Raw genomic sequence first — 21356 nt, forward strand, 5'->3', positions numbered from 1 at the left:
ATGCTGTTCTCCTTCAGTCGGAGTCTGGCAAGCTCGATGATGATATTATTTCCATGAAGGACAAAATCTTCAACATTCAACGTTTTCACCAAGTTCCAAGTCATCTGAAGGAATGTGATTTCATTGTACGAAACAAAAAGAATCTCTTTAAAAATGTGTTAATAAACTGCAACACTCATTTCAGTCCAATGACAACAGTGAAGATGTTTAGTGAATAACAGCCATCTTTGATATTGTTCACAATGTAACTGTTATGAACTAGGGGTTTAACGGCACATGTATTTGTCCCAAACGTTCATGGTTTGGTGCATACGGTCAGTCCCAGGCGATCCACACTCCAATCCAGAAGGGGGCGTGTGCGGTGACCCAACGCTGTTTGTTAACTGCCACAACAGGAAAAATAGCTCTCAACGCAAAACACGCAAGAGCTCGCTAGTAGCCTATGCGCTGAGTTTCGGTTCATTTTTGACATGCGCTCCACTAACTTCATGGAAGGGAAACGCTTCATCCTCTTGTTTTCTTTATTTTACAAAAGCACAATGTTTTGTTTTCATTCTGCTTGTACACAAAAAAATAGACTTTACAGTTTTAAATTATGTCTTACTCTATATGTAAGTATATGACCATAAATATAAGTATTCTAAGTTGAGATTGACCGATGTAGATTATTTTTATAACCAATACCGATTATTTGCATGTTTATGTGCCTGATAACATATATATATATATATATATATATATATATATATATATATATATATATATATATATATATATATATATATATATATATATATATATATATATATATATATATATATATATATATATATATATATATATATACTGTAGAACCAATATTTATTTATTTATGTTCATATTCACAAATTTAGGGACAGTCTCTAAAGTATCCAATGACATTGGTTATAGACATTTCTAACTTCAATAGCATTTGAACGGAATAATTTACAGTATCAAAACCAGCTGTAAAGTGTTCATCTAGGTGTCAGCTATAAAGCACAGCTTTTATCTTGTTGATTATTATTAAAATAAACTCAAATCATGTCTAAATAGACATTTTGGCATTACTGGCTATGTTAAGTTAAGTTTATTAATTAAGGGATGCAAGTCATTTTACCTTTGAGCAGCGTTGACTGATCTCCCCTCAGACTCGGGCTTGTATGCAATTCTCAAAACGTCCATTTATCGGTGAATCCGATATTACAAAACCGATACCTGATTGTGAAAAAAATGCTTAGATTTTGGGAAACCGATGTATCTAATTTTTAGTTGTTCCCGCTGTTATATTGAGAAAAATAAATGGCCGTGTCCTGGAAATGGGTGGCCTCCGGTGCCGCTTCACTCGCTGTCTCCTCGTGAAGGTCGAGCTCTCTTTCTCCTTATCACTCATCATTCAGTAATTTCTTGTAATAGTGAACTTTGTGCATCCGCCATTGTCAACGCATGTTAATGAACACTCAAAGAAAAGTGCAAAAAATATAATTTTCATAAATCTATTTATTTTGTACTTTTATAACACAAAAGCTGCTTTTCAGTTTTGTGGATGATTGTGACCAAATAACATTCGTTTTTTATCAACCCTACAAAATATGAAAGAGTGTGTTCGGTTTACTGCTTAGTGTTTAATACACTAAAGGAGTCTGTACTGCACCAACGAGGGGACTAAATGCCCTACTAATTTGCACTACTGTCTGTTCAAAATAAATAAATGAAGAAAAAAAAGAAACCTACCATTGTGGATTTGTTATATTTTCCTGTTGGACCGCACTCGTATCGAACCGTGACCCCAAAACCGTGGTGTGTACCGAACCATGACTTATGTGTACTGTTACACTCCTATAGTATAGATAATACAGGTCCTTCTAAAAAAAATAGCATATTGTGATAAAGTGCATTATTTTCCATAATGTAATTATAAAAATTAAACTTTCATATATTTAAGATTCATTGCATACCAACTGAAATATTTCAGGTCTTTTATTGTTTTAATACTGATGATTTTGGCATACAGCTCATGAAAACCCAAAATTTCTATCTAAAAAATTAGCATATCATGAAAAGGTTCTCTAAACGAGCCATTAACCTAATCATCTGAATCAACTAATTAACTCTAAACACCTGCAAAAGATTCCTGAGGCTTTTAAAAACTCCCAGCCTGGTTCATTACTCAAAACCGCAATCATGGGTAAGACTGCCGACCTGACTGCGGTCCAGAAGGCCATCATTGACACCCTCAAGCGAGAGGGTGAGACACAGAAATACATTTCTGAACGAATAGGCTGATCCCAGAGTGCTGTATCAAGGCACCTCAGTGGGAAGTCTGTGGGAAGGAAAAAGTGTGGCAAAAAACGCTGCACAACGAGAAGAGGTGACCGGACCCTGAGGAAGATTGTGGAGAAGGACCGATTCCAGACCTTGGGGGACCTGCGGAAGCAGTGGACTGAGTCTGGAGTAGAAACATCCAGAGCCACCGTGCACAGGCGTGTGCAGGAAATGGGCTACAGGTGCCGCATTCCCCAGGTCAAGACACTTTTGGGCTACAGAGAAGCAGCACTGGACTGTTGCTCAGTGGTCCAAAGTACTTTTTTCGGATGAAAGCAAATTGTGCATGTCATTCGGAAATCAAGGTGCCAGAGTCTGGAGGAAGACTGGGGAGAAGGAAATGCCAAAATGCCTGAAGTCCAGTGTCAAGTACCCACAGTCAGTGATGGTCTGGGGCGCCATGTCAGCTGCTGGTGTTGGTCCACTGTGTTTTATCAAGGGCAGGATCAATGCAGCTCGCTTTCAGGAGACTTTGGAGCACTTCATGCTTCCATCTGCTGAAAAGCTTTATGGAGATGAAGATTTGGTTTTTCAGCACGACCTGACACCTGCTCACAGTGCCAAAACCACTGGTAAATGGTTTACTGACCATGGTATTACTGTGCTCAATTGGCCTGCCAACTCTCCTGACCTGAACCCCATAGAGAATCTGTGGGATATTGTGAAGAGAAAGTTGAGAGATGGAAGACCCAACACTCTGGATGAGCTTAAGGCCGCTATCGAAGCATCCTGGGCCTCCAGAACACCTCAGCAGTGCCACAGGCTGATCGCCTCCATGCCACGCCGCAGTGAAGCAGTCATTTCTGCAAAAGGATTCCCAACCAAGTATTGAGCACATAACTGAACATAATTATTTGAAGGTTGACTTTTTTTGTATTAAAAACACTTTTCTTGTATTGGTCGGATGAAATATGCTAATTCTTTGAGATTTTGGGTTTTCATGAGCTGTTTGCCAAAATCATCAGTATTAAAACAATAAAAGACCTGAAATATTTCAGTTGGTGTGCAATGAATCTAAAATATATGAAAGTTAAATTTTTATAATTACATTATGGAAAATAATGAACTTTATCACAATATGCTAATTATTTGAGAAGGACCTGTATAGCATAAGAGACCAAAAAACATTAAAGGGATAGTTCACCAAAAATAAAAATTGTCATTGACTCTCTCTCAAATGGTTCCAAACATGTATGAATCTCTTTTTTCTGCTGAACACAAAAGATGATATTTTAAAGAATATGGGTAACCAAACAGTTGATGGACTTATTGACTTGTGTTGAGCAGAAGAAAGAAATTAATACAGCTGAAAACAGCTTAAGGGTGAGTAAATTATGACAGAATTTTCATTTTTGGGTGGACTTTCCCTTTAACCAAGGGTTTTGAATGGTATGTGGACTACTGTGGTGGTACTTTTTAAGTTGTCGTTTCTTGTTGAAGCCTGACACCGTGTCCTAACTAGACACGACGCGATAAGTGTCGAGTGACAAGCAACTTGTATGGAAAACCAAGACTGCCAAAAACGTGTGAATTTTAACTCGTATTTAATGCGTATTTAAAACGTTAAATGCATGTTAAAATTCACGTGTTTTTGGCCCTCTTGGCTTTCCATAAATTTGTCTGTCCACACCAGACGCGACGCAACTACGAGATGTGACAAATCAATCAAAAACCACAGCCAATCAGAACAGCGTGTGGGCGGGCTCTCGCGGCAAGCGCACGGCAGCAGAGATTAATCGTGACGGCACTCGCAAGGAAATGGATAAGTAACGTTTGATAATCAAATTCACAAATATTACATAAATACATTCTGAGTTACTAAAACAATCTTTGTCATCGAATACACTTGTTTGTTCACAGTTTGAACGTTCCCATTCAAACTTGTTTCCATTTTGTTTAGTTTCAAGATCTGAGGTGAATTATCCATTGTTGCTTTTAGTACAGAGCTTGGAGCACTAAATGATATTCAGTCACATTACACGCTTTTAACATTAAATAAAGCGCATAAACACTACCTGAGATTATCATTGCCATGTTTTGTGTTGTTTTTGTCGTTCCAGCTGCAACGTCGCAGAAATAGAAACCGTTTCGCCGCCACGGCTGGTTAGGTCAACAACTCTTAATTACAAAAGATCTCTGTTATAGAGAGGAGATGTGGTCACTGTGGACTGCTGTTTACGAAAAGATCAATGTAGACAAAAAAACGAGCATATGAGTTTAAAAGCAAAAAAAAGCTGGTTTATCAAAATTGCACAGAAATATTGGAGACACAGAGGAGGAGACACATCGAGAGACTGTGATGCTTATTTTTGCCATGAGATTCAGCAAAGTGATTATGACTCCTTATCATCTTTGTTTTCTCATGGGATGCACCTCAGCCACATTCCCAGGCTCTTTGGATGACTTTTTCTTTGCAGCCGGTGCCATGTCAGGGAACCCATGACTGAAGGAAAAGATTTGTTTTGTCTAAAGGCCACTGGTTACCATTGTTTATAAGAGAAAAGTTTAACATCGTGTGAGACCTTTTACATTTAATTTCACATGTCCTTTTTCTCCTCACAGCTCCGTAAAGTGGAAAGAGACAAGAAAACCATGGATCAAGAGATTGTGGAGCTCACAAATAAACTCGTGGACGCCAAAAATACTATCGACAAGCTGGAGGAACTGAATGTACGTGCAATATCAGAGCTTTGTGTGTGTTTGTGTTTGTGGCACGCTTTGGACTAGAGTTGTCAGAGCTGGGATTGATAACTACTGGAGCTGAAAATTGAAAGTTGCATGAGGAGGATCTGTGCTGAGTTTTCACAGAAGTCGACTGTCAGATTCCTGAAATGATGTCTGGCTTATGGAGCTTTACTGGGGAACGCATAAACAACACCGCTCATCCACTGCACACTAGACCAGCATTTCTAAATACTATCTGTGGCGCTGGTTTCATGGGAAAACTTATTTGTACAAAGAAATTGGATTCACATTATATAAGCACTCTTAGCATTCAAGTAATTGACACAGGACTGTGAATTAGCTGACAGTATTCTGACAGTGTTATTCCATGAGGAATAACAAAGCAGGTAGTCCTGAAATGTGCCTTTATTACACCGCGTGTATGAAACGGTGCCACAGGGAACTAATTATAGCACTGGAGAAACGGATAGCCGTCTGTTCGTGGCGTTTAAACGGAGCGCTTCATCTCCATAGACAGACAGAGCACACATCAATCATCGCTCATTCCTCAGAGGGGGATGTCGGAAGGATTTTTTTTCACCCTTTATAAGCTTTTTTTTGGGTCATAAATCCTGAAGACTGCAACCCTGGGTGCCATTTTCCTTGTTTTATTTGCAAATTGTCAGTGAAAGGTTTTTGTACAGAACAAGGGCCTGTTCTTCATACGTCGCTAACTCAGTTAGCTGGATTTGACTGTTGACGATTTGGTTTGATCTCGGATAGTTTGGTTCTTCGACACTCATCCTGCACTTGATGGCCTTCTGGACAGCAGTCAGGTCGGCAGTCTGACCCATGATTGCGGTTTTGAGTAATGAACCAGGCTGGGAGTTTTTAAAAGCCTCAGGAATCTTTTGCAGGTGTTTAGAGTTAATTAGTTGATTCAGATGATTAGGTTAATAGCTCGTTTAGAGAACCTTTTCATGATATGCTAATTTTTTGAGATTTTTGGGTTTTCATGAGCTGTGTGCCAAAATCATCAGTATTAAAACAATAAAAGACCTGAAATATTTCAGTTGGGGTGCAATGAATCTAAAATATATGAAAGTTTAATTTTTATCAGAACATTATGGAAAATAATTAACTTTATCACAATATACAATTTTTTTGAGAAGGACCTGTATATATTTTACAATCTATATGAATCTATATTTTACTAGTTATGCCAAACTCTAAAATATTTAATCAGGAATAAATTGACTAAAAATTAAACAAGAGAAACAACAAAAAAATAAAATTGTTTGATCGGTTCATGGAAAGGTTTTTATATATAGATATACTCACACACACACAGTCAAATCAAAAATTACTCAATATCAGATATTTTTTTCACTAGTGTGTGCAGGACACTAGTTAATTTATGTAAGTGAGGATAGCAAAATAAACTGTGACATATTTTACACAAAAATTCTTTATACAGTGACTACCAGTGAAATTAATACAAATTTGGGACACTTTGACCTGAGCGTGTTTTGCTTCAGTGTTTTTTTCCTTAATTGCTATTTCGACCTTTGACACCACAGACTGAACAAAATGAAGCATTGCTTGGTCATTGGTTGAGCTAAATTGGTATTATCTAATCGTGTACTTGCATTTAACAGCTGATTGGTTGATTTTAATCCATTACATACCGTCCTATCAAAGTTATCAGACATTATCAAGATGAATTTGTTCTGACAATTCAACTCTTGAGGTCTTGTCATATTTTATTACTTTTCTTCTATCATTGTATTATTTTCTAAACTATAGCGAATAAACTGATAATGTGTCTGAATACATTTTAGTTTGACTGTATTCTTAGGCACAGTTTATATTCATTTACAAAACTAATTTTAAACTATAAGCCTCAACAGATTCCTAATGATGTTGTGAATCATGCAATCAGCCAGGTGTTTCTAAACTTTTGACAGATACTGCTTTCGTAACTGAGATTATCTGTTCAGTTTAAAGTGTCACTCCAAAAAGGTGACGTTGATGACTCTGGTGCGTCTCATATCTGATTGCCTGACACTTCCGTTTTCTCTCCTCATGCAGGAACGTTATCGGCAGGATTGTAATTTGGCTGTGCAGCTGTTGAAGTGCAATAAATCGCATTTCAGGAACCACAAGTTTGCTGACGTAAGTAAAAGGATCTGTTCCTCATAGGTTTTTCTAGTTTAAGACACATCCCCTCCCGCATATTCACCAAAAATTGTAGTTCTGTCATTTTACTCAACTCATGTCGTTTTTAAAGCCTTGTGAATGTTGCCATGCAATAGCTTTGTTTGCGAAGCAGACCAAAATCAGTGTTTGTGTGTTAGCGCAGACATTCTGCTCAACGTCTTCTTTTGAGTTTTCGGATGAAATAAACAAAACTGATTTGGAACGACATGAGGAGAAAATTGACACAATTTAATTTTTTGGCTACTACCCCTGCAGCAGAGGACTTGTTGGAGTCTGAATGTGTTTTACACTCCGCAGTGACACTCGTGGATGGTGGTGAGAGAGAGAGAGAGAGTGTGCACACGATTGCCCAGTGACTTTTTTGTTATGGACATTGGACCTCTGATTTTACGGACTGGGATCAGAGAGGAATAGTCAGAGAGAGAGATGAAGAGAAAGAGACCAAGAGAATAGAGAGAGGGAGAGGGTTTTTTTAAAAGAAAAAAGCCATGTCTGCATGATGTGCTTTATGGCCGCGTTTAGCATGACGAGTGTCTGTTAGGGCAGTCATGCTGCGAGACACGGCTGCTCTTTGGATACGGATGGTCTCGCTGGCAGAGAAAAGGCACCGTATTGACAAGGTGCCAAACTCCAGACACATCCGTCTGTTTGGCCTTTGTGTCTGTCCGTGGGGGAAAATCAGGCAGATATCAGGCTGATGGACAGCTCTGTGTTTACAAGAACAGAGAGGTATGATAAGACAGCTTGACCTCATGGGCATATGGGTATTGAACACATCAAAACATTATCACCTGTGGCCTGCTCTCTACATTAAACCCATCTATCACGCTGTCTGTCCTTGTTGATCTATATTGCAAACAGCGTTCAGTCTGGGGCCGGTTGCATAAACTGCTTGGACTAGTCTAGTCTCTGATCATACATTTTTTTTTTTAGTCAGTTGCATTAAAAAGGCTAGATACAACTCTGGAAAAAATTAAGAGACCACTTAACATTGATTTCTCAATGTTAAGTGGTCTCTTATTTTTTTCCAGAGCTGTATTTTGTTATTTGAACCACTTGCTGAATAAAAAGAGTCTTGTTTCAAATGCATTAAAGTGCCCCTATTATTCTTTTTCGAATATTATTTTTCATGCCGTTTGTAATATAGCTGTTTGTAAATGTAAAATGCCAGTCTAGATCTCAGACCTCTAAAACGAGTCGTCAGCAATTCCAGTCTCGCTTCCTGTTATAAACGTACATAACAATGTACAAACCCGATTCCCAAAAAGTTGGGGCACTACAAATTGTGAATAAAAAAGGAATACAATAATTTACAAATCTCATAACCTTATATTTTATTCACAATGGAATATAGATAACATATCAAATGTTGAAAGTGATTTTCAAATGTCATGCCAAATATCATCTCATTTTGGATTTCATGAGAGATACACATTCCCAAAAAGTTGGGACAGGTAGCAATAAGAGGCCGGAAAAGTTAAATGTACAATTTGCAATTTATTAGGTCAATTGGCAACATGATTGGGTATAAAAAGAGCCTCTGAGTGGCAGTGTCTCTCAGAAGTCAAGATGGGCAGAGGATCACCAATTCCCCCAATGCTGCGGTGAAAAATAGTGGAGCAATATCAGAAAGGAGTTTCTCAGAGAAAAATTGCAAAGATTTTTAAGTTATCATCTACAGTGTATGATATCATCCAAAGATTAAGAGAATCTGGAACAATCTCTGTGTGTAAGGGTCAAGGCCGGAAAACCATACTGGATGCCCGTGATCTTCGGGCCCTTAGACGACACTGCATCACATACAGGAATGATACTGTAATGGAAATCACAACACGGGCTCAGGAATACTGTGGCAAAGTGGAAAACTGTTCTGTGGTCAGACGAATCAAAATTTGAAGTTCTTTTTGGGAAACTAGGACGCTATGTCATCTGGACTAAAGAGGACAAGGACAACTCAAGATGTTATCAGCGCTCAGTTCAGAAGCCTGCCTCTCTGATGGTATGGGGTTGCATGAGTGTGTGTGGCATGGGCAGCTTACACATCTGGAAAGGCACCATCAATGCTAATAGGTATATCCCAGTTCTAGAACAACATATGCTCCCATCCAGACGTTGTCTCTTTCAGGGAAGACCTTGCAGTTTCCAACATGACAATACCAGACCACATACTGCATCAATTACAACATCATGGCTGCGTAGAAGAAGGATCCGGATACTGAAATGGCCAGCCTGCAGTCCAGATCTTTCACCCATAGAAAACATTTGGATGTTTTCTTTTGAGAAAGAAAATCCCCTTTGGATTGAGTGAGGACTGGAATTGATATAATAAAACCAATGGCATTGGTACTGTTCGTATCAGTGTAAAACAAGCGCTGAGGAAGAGCTAAATAGGCGTTAATATGAGTTACGTTTCCGACACTGTAAGTGGTAGACCAATCACAACAGACTGAGCCGTCCAAAGACCAATCAGAGCAGAGTAAGCTCTCTGAAAGGGAGGGATTTAATCTTTGAATGAACCAATTTCAGACTCCGAAACTAAGAAATGAGGTGATGTGCTATTTATTATATTATGAGAAAATGTGTTTGTGTTTTTTTTGACCTTGGATGCTTGTAAGGCTTTTGAATGAGGCTTCCAAAAAAAATGTAAGAACCTTTAAAATAGCACAATAGGGGCACTTTAACTCGAGCGCCTGTTTCTTCATATTTAGGTATTTTAATGGGATTGTGCTGAAAGATAGAATGAGCGTTTTCTGAGCCAATTTGAAGGGATAGCCCAAGGTTTACTCGCCCTCAAGTCATCCTACACTCCTTAAACAGTTCTATTGACGCGTATATGGAACCGCTAAAAGGTTCTATACAGAACCCTTTTTAAGTGCCAAAGGGGGTCTTTCTTGTCATTATAGAACCTTTTAGCAAAAGGTTCTTTGGAGTTGAGTACACTTCATTAGGTTCATAGGGTTCTTTACTCATCTCCAAAAAAACTATTTATGCTAAAAGGTTCTATAATGACAAGACCCCCTTTGGCACTTAAGAAGGGTTCTATATAGAACCTTTTCTTCTAAGAGTGTGTAGGTGTGTATGACATTCTTCTTTCAGACGAATAAAATCAGTTTTATTAAAAAAGTCCTGACTCTTCCAAGCTTTATAATGGAAGTGAATGTCAGCACAAAAATTGAAGCCCAAAAAATGATCCATTATAAACATACTCCACACAGGCCTTGTGAAGCGAGTCGATGGGTTTTTGTAAGAAAAATAACCCGTATTTAACACATAAAGTACAATATCTAGCTTCTGGCGGGCCGCCTTCCGTATTCAACTTACAGAGGAGATTTTTTCCAAAAGATCTTTCTTCACCCTTAATTTAGTGAATTGACTGCAGCGACTGAATTGTGATCTCTCTTTGAGAGCTGATAAAGTGAATTCACTGGAGACATGGTAATTTTAGAAGATATTTGATTCACTGTCCAGATTATCCTCTTGCCCTGCTCTCATGATCTCTGTCATTCATTACTCTGTAAGCAGAGATCACAGACTACTCCATCGGTTATTTTAAGACTCAGTTGAGCCCAAGCCATTACCTGTTTTCATTCTGCTACTGCTAACATGAAGCCACTGTTTTAAAGCATCCACTTGTAAAGCACCATTTGTAAAATTCTCCAAACGAACGTCAAACTGATCTGCAGTACATATGCATCAAACAGGCCACTTGTGTATTCTCTCACCGCTTTAGAAGTGTTTTGAGAACCTGAGAGCCATTATGCTTCAGTCCAGTGCTGGCAAACTGAGAAGCTCTTATGTAGCAGTTCTCTATCTTTAGCTAAACATGGAAATAATGCTCGGTAATTGGCATGCAGTCTTTGTTATGTGTAGGTCACTGCTAAATGAGAAGAATTATGGCTTCTCTTTGTTAGGGAAGCTTAGGAATATAAAGACTATAATGCCACAAGCTTTAGCAGATCTAAATGAAAGAAAGATGATTATGGTTATGGAAGTCTCCAGTCGTATATAAATTAGTATGTTTAGTGTATTTTAGGCATCTTGACATTATGTATAATCTAAGTCAGACTTTTGTCTTACGTAAGGCTCTCTGAAAGGCCCTTTTTATTTTTCCAAATTCCATTTTTACCATTTATTTTTTTTGGATTCCATTTTTTCTTTAAGGGTTAAATTAAATTTGAGTCATACAAAAGCTTGTCTAATTCATTGAAACGTATACAATTTAATGTTTTTTTTTTTTAAGTTTAACAAAATGACGTTTAATACCCAATTAAATGCATTATATTTTTGTATTTATTTTTTTTAACTAAATTTGGTGTTTCCTGTTTTAAGTTTTCTTCATTCCATTTTAATGGTTCAATTAAATTTGAATATTCAAATTATGTCTAATTATTGAATTAGTAAAAACAACAATGAATCTTTTTTCTTTTTCCCCCAGAAATTCTGTTTGTGTGTTTTAATTTCCCTGCCAATCAAATTAAGGCATGAAACATTAATTTAATTAATCTTTTAATCATATGAAATTAACCAATTTTTTTTAAACAAAGTGCTGCACAACAAAGCTTTATGACAATATTTTTTTCTCAAATGCAATGGTAAAATGCTGATGAAGTGACTTTAAGAGATAATATTGCGGTTTAATATTCACAGACACTAGTCTATCTCTGCGTCCCAATTCGCATACTATCCATACTAAATAGTATTCAAAAATAGAACTAGTATGTCCCAAATCGTAGTATGCTGAAAAGAGTATTCCAAAGATACCCGGATGGTTTACTATTTCCAGATCCGAATTCAAAGTACGGATCGATGTGCACTCTAACGGCTGATATTACCCACAACCCATTGCGAATGTGACGAGGGTTCGATTAGAACTACAAACGCAAATAAAAAGCATTAAAAAAACTACAAACCTGACGGATGTGTGAGTCCGACGGTTAAGTAGAGAGCTTTAGATAAAGGGGTTTGAATGAATAACTATCAATATTTAACCTGACAAAAATATATTTATTCAGTGTTGTCCACATTATATTTCACCTGCTGCAGCATTGTGACCTTTTGTAATGACACGTTTGGCCGTTAACTTTTAAATGCGTCTTTATATTTAAACTGCAAACACATGAGAAGAGTCTCTGACCCACAAAGACCCACACATGGCAGATCAACGAGCGGCAACATTTCTCTCCGATACGGTAGGAGATTAAACTGAATGTGGAGGTAGTAGTACCGATGTAGTATGTCCCGAAGCTTGCATACTTTTCTGCTACACACTCAAAAGTATCTACTTTGTCTTTACAAAAATAGTACATACTTTTAGGACGTAGTAAAATGTTTGGCCTACTATATTCGCCTACTTTACTATAAGTAGGCGAATTGGGACACAGCAAATATCTCAATTTGATTTAAGTGGACTGACCTGCTTTATTTATTCATAACAAAAGAAATATATGAAATTCCCCGTAATACAGTAAATTCAATTTTTATGACTGGATTCCGCACGGAAATCATAGGGCCCTGCTTACAGGATAAAGACCAGTCCATACTGACCGTTCTTTTGGCTAAGATTGACCGGCCTTTAAACATTATTTTCCTGATTTTCTGTGAGAGAAATTTGTTTTGCATTCATTGGTGACCAGAGGATTGTAGCACTGTGTGTAACATCTGATTTCCCACACTCGCATGTGATGCTTCAGTGGTCATGGGATACACATGTACTCTGGCCCCTGGGACAATTGATTTAGGGAGCGTCATGTAGATTTCTAAGCTAGTCGGCCATGAAGGGGTCATGCTTGGGAGTGGGGTCTGGACGGATCGAATCTCCCGTGCCCTCGCACCGAGAGGAAGTAAGGGCTTTTTGGGTATTTGCCGCCCCGCAGGATCGTTACAACATAAAGCTGAGCAGGGCTGTGTGATCACTGATTTTCCCTGGCTTTTTTTTTCCACAAATCAATGACCTAGCTTGGCTTCGCTAAATCGTCCCACACTACAGAAGGAAATAAAGGCCTCATCACCTGCCTTTTTTCTTTTAGTCTCTCTCTCTCTTTCTCTGTCTGTCCCCCCTCTTCGGTAATAATCTAATTTGAGGTGAGCTTTTTACTCTTTATTCTTCTTTCTCGCATCAGGGCGAGCAGACATTGGGTGGTTAAATGAAGAGGCTATTTTCTGCTGTTCTTGATCATGACTGAGATAGCCTTCAGTGGTGCAGTATGGTAGATAGGCCTCATTGAACATCCTATTCCCATCCAAATATTCGTTGAGTACATATTGGTGAAATTGGACCTTTTAAGATAACTTGCAAGAGAGGATTCGATCACAAAATGTGCTGTGTAATGCAACGTAAAAGCTACGTAGATCTCAGAGAAACAATGGTGGTCCCAAAAAAAAGTAATGAGCTACACAAAATTAAAGGCATAGTTCTCTCAATAAAGGAGATTCTCATCCTTATGTTTTTTCAAACGTACACTGCCTCCAAAATTTGGGATCTGTATGTTGTTGTTTTTTTTTTTTTTAATTTTAATTAAAAGTAGTCTCTTATGCTTACCAAGCCTGCATTTATTTGATTAAAAATAAAAAAAAATCTGTAATATTGTGAAATATTATTACAATTTAAAATCATTATATTTTATTTGAATATATTTTAAATTTTTACATGACCCTGACCCTTGACCCTTCAGAAATCATTCTAATGTGATGATCATTCTAATTTGCTGCTCAAGAAACATTTAGGATTATTACTATCATTATTTTCGATGTTGAACACCGCTGTGTACATTTTTTTCAGGATTATTTGCTGAATAAAAAGTTCAAATGCCTAGCATTTATTATAAATTAATCTTCTGTAACATTATAAATGTCTATACTGTCACTTTAATGGCAATTTAATGCTTCCTTGCTGAATAAAAGTATTAATTTCTGTAATTACTTTCCATATATATATATATATATATATATATATATATATATATATATATATATATGTATGTGTGTGTGTATATATATATATATATGTGTGTATATATATATATATATATATAGAGAGAGAGAGAGAGAGAGAGAGAGAGAGAGAGAGAGAGAGAGAGAGAGAGAGATTTTTTTCTACTAACCCAAAACTTTTGAATGGAAGTGTATTATGTTACAAAGGCTTTATATTTCAAATAAATGAAAACTTCAAAGAATCATTGTACACAACTATTAACATTGACAGTAATAATAATAACTAGGACGAGTTCGCAAAAGTAGTTTTTTTGGGGAAATTCAAAATGGCGGGAAATATATAATGACGGAAATGACGTGATAGGGTGCTATCGGATTGGCTGGAGCATAGAAATCTGAGGAAAAAATATATTTTGTTTCTAGCCCTTAAGGTTCAAAAGTTATTAGCATAAACATGAGTGAAACTTTGGACAGGTGGTGGCGCTAGTGGGATTGAGTTAGACACCAAAATTGGTGCATTTAATGTTGGGACTGCCCTCTATCAGAATGTCAAATCGTTAACTTTCCTGCAAACAGTTCAATGGGCTGCCATAGGCGTCCATGGCGGAAGAAAAAAATGCGAGAACGGTTTCTATTCATGGGTGCAGACCGCAGACAGACCCATCTGAACGAGATGTACATAATAGTTACATGATTACATTATTATGTAGGCTATATCTATGATCGGAAAGATTTTACACGCCAAAATAGCACATCTCACCACTGATGAAACGTCAATAGCAACGGTATTTAGATACTTAAAGAAAATAGATACTTATCTTTAGGATTAGATCCTTATTTACTGCCAAATGCACTGCTGACCACCCAGTGGCGGAGCGGGTGGCACTGGACACCTTGACATTTGACAGGCCACCCTGGGTGCCACCCCAAAATTTAGATCGCTATTTCCATTTCACTCACATCCTATTGAAAGCAGCATGTATTGACGTGCGGTCACACGGTGCATTTTTCATGTAGCCTACCCTACTATAACCGTTGAATATTTAACCTTAGAGAATAACGTTGCCAAACATGATTAATCAACAAAATGTGTGTTTAAACGTTGTTAATGACTTCACCGTAGGTTGGAGTAAGTAGCTATTTTTCTTTCTGTGTAAAGTCTGTGTTTATGGAAGGTAGCCTATTTGCGCTTTTTTGTTGTTGCAGTTTTACAGCAACACATCGATGCCACTTCTTTCATTCTTGAAGAAAAAACGTTTTGCCTGTATGGTGATTAGATTTACTGTTTACTGTGCGGCATATGGCGCTTCATCAATAGCGCAAACACAGGAAGCATGGCTTGCACTTGAACGGGTAAAATAATCATAAATGTATGCCAAAAATATAATAGTAAACACAGTCGGCTATGTATACCGACTACCGAATGTAAGCGGTGAAATCGGATGCATGTCTATTGGATTCAACATGCATTTGTCTTAATGATTGCATGAGCTCCTTCAGTCCGTCCTTAAAGTTAATAACAAAAGTGAAACTTAATTCTGTTCTCACTTGGCTGATCTGTTCACTTGTATTTGATATTGTTTTAAATGTTTAAATATTGCACCTGTCAGTAACCATAACGAAATATTATTTGCCGTTAATTCTGCCGACGATGTTTTTGCGGTCTCATTTTAGTACTTTATTATTATAAATAATTGTTAAAAGTTAGCAGAAAAAGAGCAAAGTATTTCTGACGACGCTCAGGGTTTTTGTGGGTATTTTACAACGTTAATCCATGTTTATTTTATTTCCTGTTGTCACAGCCCACAGCACAGCAGATAGACGCATGTTGCAATTCAGTCCTACAAATGGCGGCCGCGCCACTGTGTGACGTCACTTGAAATCTAAGAATAGGTGCCTCCGCACCTTCGGTGCTTGGCCCCTAATAATAATAAATGTTTATTGAGCATCAAATCATCATATTAGAATGATTTCTGAAGGATGATGATGTTGAAAATTCAGCTTTGCATGCCAAGAATAAAATTACATTATACTATATATTCACACAGAAAGCGTTATTTTAAATTGTAAAAATAATATTTCACAATATTACTGCTTTTGTGTTTAATTTAATAAATGCAGCCTTGGTGAGCAGAAGAGACTTATTTGTAAAACATTTCAACTTTTGAACGGATTGTGTATCTCAAACGTTTTTGGAGCACATAATTTTTTCCCCTTTATTGTCCTTTTTGCATCTTGACTATCCCTAACCACGTTTGCGTTTATTGAATGAAGAAAAAACGTGGAAACATTCTCATATTTCGACTTAAGTGTTCCAAGTAAGAAATATGCAGTCATGTTTTAAGGACTTTGAATCACTAGTGAGTCTATTCAAAATGAGGCCATTTGAATGCATGTTAATGGTAATAATAAAGTTCTCTCTTTTTTTTCTTTCTTTTTTTTCAGGATCTGTTTATATTTCTATGCATGATATTATTTTTTTACAAAGTGGTTGAAAGCAATACAGCTGAAATTTTTTCCCTTGTCTCGTTTGTCTGTGTGTTTATCATCTCTCTAATGTTTTGCAGTTGCCGTATGAGCTACAGGACATGGTGAACAAGCACATGAAGAGCAGCTTGCCCAACAAGACTCCGGGTTCTCAGGGAGCTCAGTCCCAGGATCCTGACACTCTAAGCCTGACTCCTGCAGACGTCGTGCCCACTTCGGTGATTGCTCGTGTTCTTGAGAAGCCGGAGCCACTGGTGCTCAACTCGGCCCAGTCAAGCAGCAGTGCAGGTCGGCCAGTGGCTGAAGATGTGTTTGTGCACGTGGACATGACAGGACCGCAAGATGGTGGCGGAGGCCACGAGAATGGCGGTCCTGTTCATGCCAGGCCTCCTGCAGGAGCTGGTTCTGATCAGCAGCATGTAAATGGCATGTGCCGAAGCCAGGGAAGCCTAGATGGTCCGACAGGAGAAGACGGGGCAGCCCCCTCTTTTGAAAAGTTGAATCCTTACCCAGCTCCTCCTCCACCAAACCCGCTCTACCCTGGTCGCAAAGTGATCGAGTTCTCTTCAGATGACAAAGTCAAGATCCCCAAGAACAGCCCACTGCCCAATTGCACCTATGCCACTCGTCAGGCCATTTCTCTCAGTCTGGTTCAGAACGAAGAGGAGGCAGCTGACCGCCAGCGCACCGTCCCCAATAGCCCTGCTGTATCTGAGGGGGGTTGGCGGTCTGGGACCTCCTCATCTTCCGGCGGAGGGCATGCTTCTCACCAGCGTACACCTCCACAGATGGATGCTACGGATACTCTCTCCAGCCACTCGAGTCCCTTTAGCAGTCCCCCTCAGCCCCCTAGCGCCTTTGCCAGCTCTGGTAGTTCGGAGGAGGACCTGCTGGCCAACTGGCAGCGTATGTTTGTAGAAAAAATGGCACCATCTTCAGAAGGCTCCCTTGTCAACCGTACGTCCTTCAGCAGTGAAACGGTGAAAGATCTCCAAAGTCGTCACAATGGAAAACCAGGAGAAGGTGCTCTGAGAGGTGCTTACTCCGACGGCGAAGAGGGTTCCTCAGCCCAGAGCTGGACGGCAAGTAGAGAGTCCAGTTTGGATACAGACACCAGCAGCTTGGCGGACCTCCGTACAAAAAAGACACAGTACGGAGGTGAATTTTCCCAGGAAGAGGGTGAACGCCTACTGATGGCCCTTGATCCACTTGACAATGATGGTGCTAGCGGTGACACTATGGTCACCATTGAGAGCAGTCCAGCTTCTGCCAAGCGTCAAGAGTTTGCTGAAGATGCGGGCTCTGCGGGAAGTTCGGCTGAGGAACGGGATATCCTTCCTCAGGACTTTCCTGTCATTGGCTCAAAGGTCCTCGCTTCCCTCGAGGATCATACAGACCAGCCCCCTCGGACTGGCTCCACAAGACCTCTAAAGAGTCCCAAGAGGATGGGGGTTCATCACTTGCACCGTAAAGACAGCCTCACCAGAGCCCAAGAGCATGGAAATCTGCTGGACTGAGACTTCCAGGCTATTTTCTTGTCTTTTTTTTTTTGGTCTTTTTTTATTTTTTACCTTGAGTGCTCTTTGTCTTACTAGCAATCACTAGTCATAGCAGCACACAACGAGCTGAAGGGATCAAATCAGCCTGGCTGTAGTTATCCCAGATCACACTGCTGCTGAGGCATTATTGTAACTCTTCTGTCCTCTCTTTGAGGCTCTTATCTGTGCAACCAATGGTATTGATGGAATCAGTGGTAAAGTGCCGACTGCAACTTCAATCGGTCCGGCTAGCGAGTGGACAGTGTTTCAGGGATCGTACAAGAATGTCATAGTCTGATTTAAGGTGATTTTTCATCAGTCCAAGACTTGCTTCTGTTTGATGTGTCATGATTGAATGGGCAACAGCAGGACATAGCCATACAATCACACTTTAGTTAGAGAAAGAGTTCTTCAGAGGGGACAAGATTGAGCCGCATTAGGATTGGTCCCTGTGGCACTGTGCAGACAAGGAGCATCTCAAGTAATGGATGTTTTGACATTTACTTTTGCCGTCGGGAGAGAGTTTTCTAAGCCAGATAAGGATATCAATCCAGTATCCCAGTACAATCCCTTTGTTGTGGGAGATGGGATTGGTACCAAATGGCCACAGCTTCACAGATACCACTGTGTCAGGCATTCTGCTGGTTGAAGCAGGATAAATGTAATCCATGGGAGTCTCTTGTCAATTTTCAGTGCCTAACCCTTGCTCTGACAGAGGGGGCTCTCCATCACCCTTTAAAAAGATCTTGCTCCTTTAGTCCACTTTTAGTCATCATAAACTGAGAGGATCCTTCACCTCAAATGTTCAGTTTCCTCTCTTCATTGATCTACCACTGTATTTCAACATCCAACCTAAGGACAGTTTTTGTACTTTAATAAACAACACGAATTATGAAAGGATTTTGATGTATTCACAGTATGTGTTTCAATGACCTGGAAATACTTCCTGATTGTCACCTGTTTTGTTTGACTAATGATATTTAAAACTGATTATGATTTTAAGAAAATAGTTAGGGTTAGGGTTTTTTTGTGTGTATTTATTTGTCTTTTGCTGGTCTGAAGTGTCCCATTACTCCCCTCAAATCAGTTAAGCACTTGCAGAAGTGCGCGGTTACTGAATCCTGTCGTAGATATGCAGTCTCTTACATTATTACACATTAGTTATTACACTGTAATACAATGATAAAGCAACCCAAACAGTGCTGTATTTGGCATTTTAATTATTAAATCTGGAACACTTTTCAAAGGTCAGTATTTAAGATTAAGATATTTTGCAAGTAAGCAAGTTCTGAAACATTTGGATGTCATTGGTATTTCATGTCCTCCATTTGAGAGGTGTATAAATGCATCCCCTTGGCACAAATTGCCATTCAGAGGGCATATATATATATTAGGAAAAAAAACTATGCATATAGTACTGTCAAACCACAAAAACTTGAACCATAGCGAAGCATTCTGTCTGCTATGATGACACAACTGACTTCTAAATAACATTGCGTACAGTAGACAGGAAAAAACCGGTGAGCTAAAAAGCAGATTTCAGCCAGAAACATGCCTTTGTTTGTTAGAGTGACACAAACTTATTCTGTTTTTTTAAACCCTGATTTTAAAGAAAGCCATGTTTTGATCTTAACGAATGTAATCATCTTTATGTAGCATCCATTTTCTTCGGTTCCTTATTATCCGTTAACTAATCACACTGCTGTATTGTAAGGGGAATGTGCATCCCGCCATCATTTAGTGTGTTTTTCTGTGTGTATATTTGTGTGGAAATCTGAATTCTCTTGATTATGGATGATCAGTCTGTCCAGCAGATACCAGTTATGTTCTGTTCTCTTTGTTCCAGTCTTAAATTTCAGTCATTTCATTTCAAGCCTTGTTCAAATTGCATTTTAACATTTATCAGCTTTTCTCAGATATTTTCAGATGCATCATCCTCCTTCTTTTGTTTTGGTGAATATATTTTAGAGACGATTAAAACTCTGTGTTGCCTTTTTAAGAGCTGCTTGCTTTGTGTTCTTTTATTTACACGTTTATAGTCTCTTGACTGGTCATGATCCAGAAGTCCCACCCTGGGTCACGTGCTGTACCTCATGCAGTATTGTACTTTGTATTTTGAAGTAATTGGACACGGAATACCTTTACCCCTGACTGACTTGAGACATTTACCCTACTGCTTAGGAGTATGTTGAGCACTTTTTAGGTTTGTCTTTTTTTTCTGAACATATCAGCCAATCAGAATGGACAACACCATGTATTACGTTTTAACAGTGTTACTGAAAGGAAAACAAGACCCTTGCTGTACATATTCACAATCATCATGGTGTTCCTGAATCAGCATATTTTGTTGATCCTGAAAAAACATTCCCTATCCCTAACCCAGGGTGTCCAACCCTGCTCCTGGAAGGCCTGTGTCCTGCAAAGTTTAGCTCCAACCCCAATGAAACGCATCTGAACAGCTAATCAAGCTCTTAGTAGGCATATTAGAAATCAATCAATCAATCAATCAGCTTTATTTATATATCGCTTTTACAATGACGATTGTTTCAAAGCAGCTTCACAGTGTTAAACAGGACAATACTGCAACAAATTTGGCTGTACAGTCGTTCTGGAGAAAACAGTGATGTTACCAGCTCATCTCTATCTATCATATAGCAACAATGTTGGCAGATTAGTATTATGGTTTATAGAATTAAATAAGACCTAATTAATTAATTTTATTTGTATATTTAATTGAATAACTTGGATCATAATTTTAGTGTCTCCAACTGAGAAAGCCAAGCCAAAGGCGACCAAAGGAACCAAAACTCCATCAGGGCATGATGGAGAAAAATAAACCTTTAAGGTAGGTGTGTTGAGGAAAGTTGGAGCTAAACACGGCAGTAGAGCTCGAGACACCCCTGGCCTAACCCTACACATAACCCTAAAATCAGAGGGGAATGATGGGTGAATAACACTGATGTAGAAGAACCTAACCTCGGTTGTAAGCCTAAACTTGACATAAACTGTAAACGTGTCCCTCTAATCTGATTGGTTGATTGGAATGTTGTTCCAGGAGCAACAAAGATGTTGATCCAGAAACATGCACTCGGTGAAATCACGTTCACCATATATTCGCCTCGTAGCCGGTCTGCCACAGCACTCGTCGCAGTGAATAATTCAGCTTCATGCTCC

General features: G+C 38.7%; 1 protein-coding gene across 4 annotated transcripts in view; it reads left to right on the forward strand.

Annotated features, from left to right (window-relative positions):
* Positions 1–20769, forward strand: part of tjap1 (tight junction associated protein 1 (peripheral)) — a 183770-nt gene extending 163001 nt beyond the window's left edge. For all 4 annotated transcript variants that reach the window (XM_067422605.1, XM_067422603.1, XM_067422601.1 and 1 more), the window contains 3 exons: positions 4906–5013; positions 7099–7182; positions 16725–20769. In XM_067422605.1, coding sequence (XP_067278706.1) covers positions 4906–5013; positions 7099–7182; positions 16725–18161 — 1629 coding nt within the window. In that variant the 3' untranslated portion in view covers positions 18162–20769. The remainder of the gene's footprint in view (positions 1–4905; positions 5014–7098; positions 7183–16724) is intronic.
* The last annotated feature ends 587 nt before the right edge of the window (positions 20770–21356 follow it).

Source organism: Pseudorasbora parva, chromosome 17, assembly GCF_024679245.1.
Source record: "Pseudorasbora parva isolate DD20220531a chromosome 17, ASM2467924v1, whole genome shotgun sequence".
Classification (NCBI taxonomy): domain Eukaryota; kingdom Metazoa; phylum Chordata; class Actinopteri; order Cypriniformes; family Gobionidae; genus Pseudorasbora; species Pseudorasbora parva.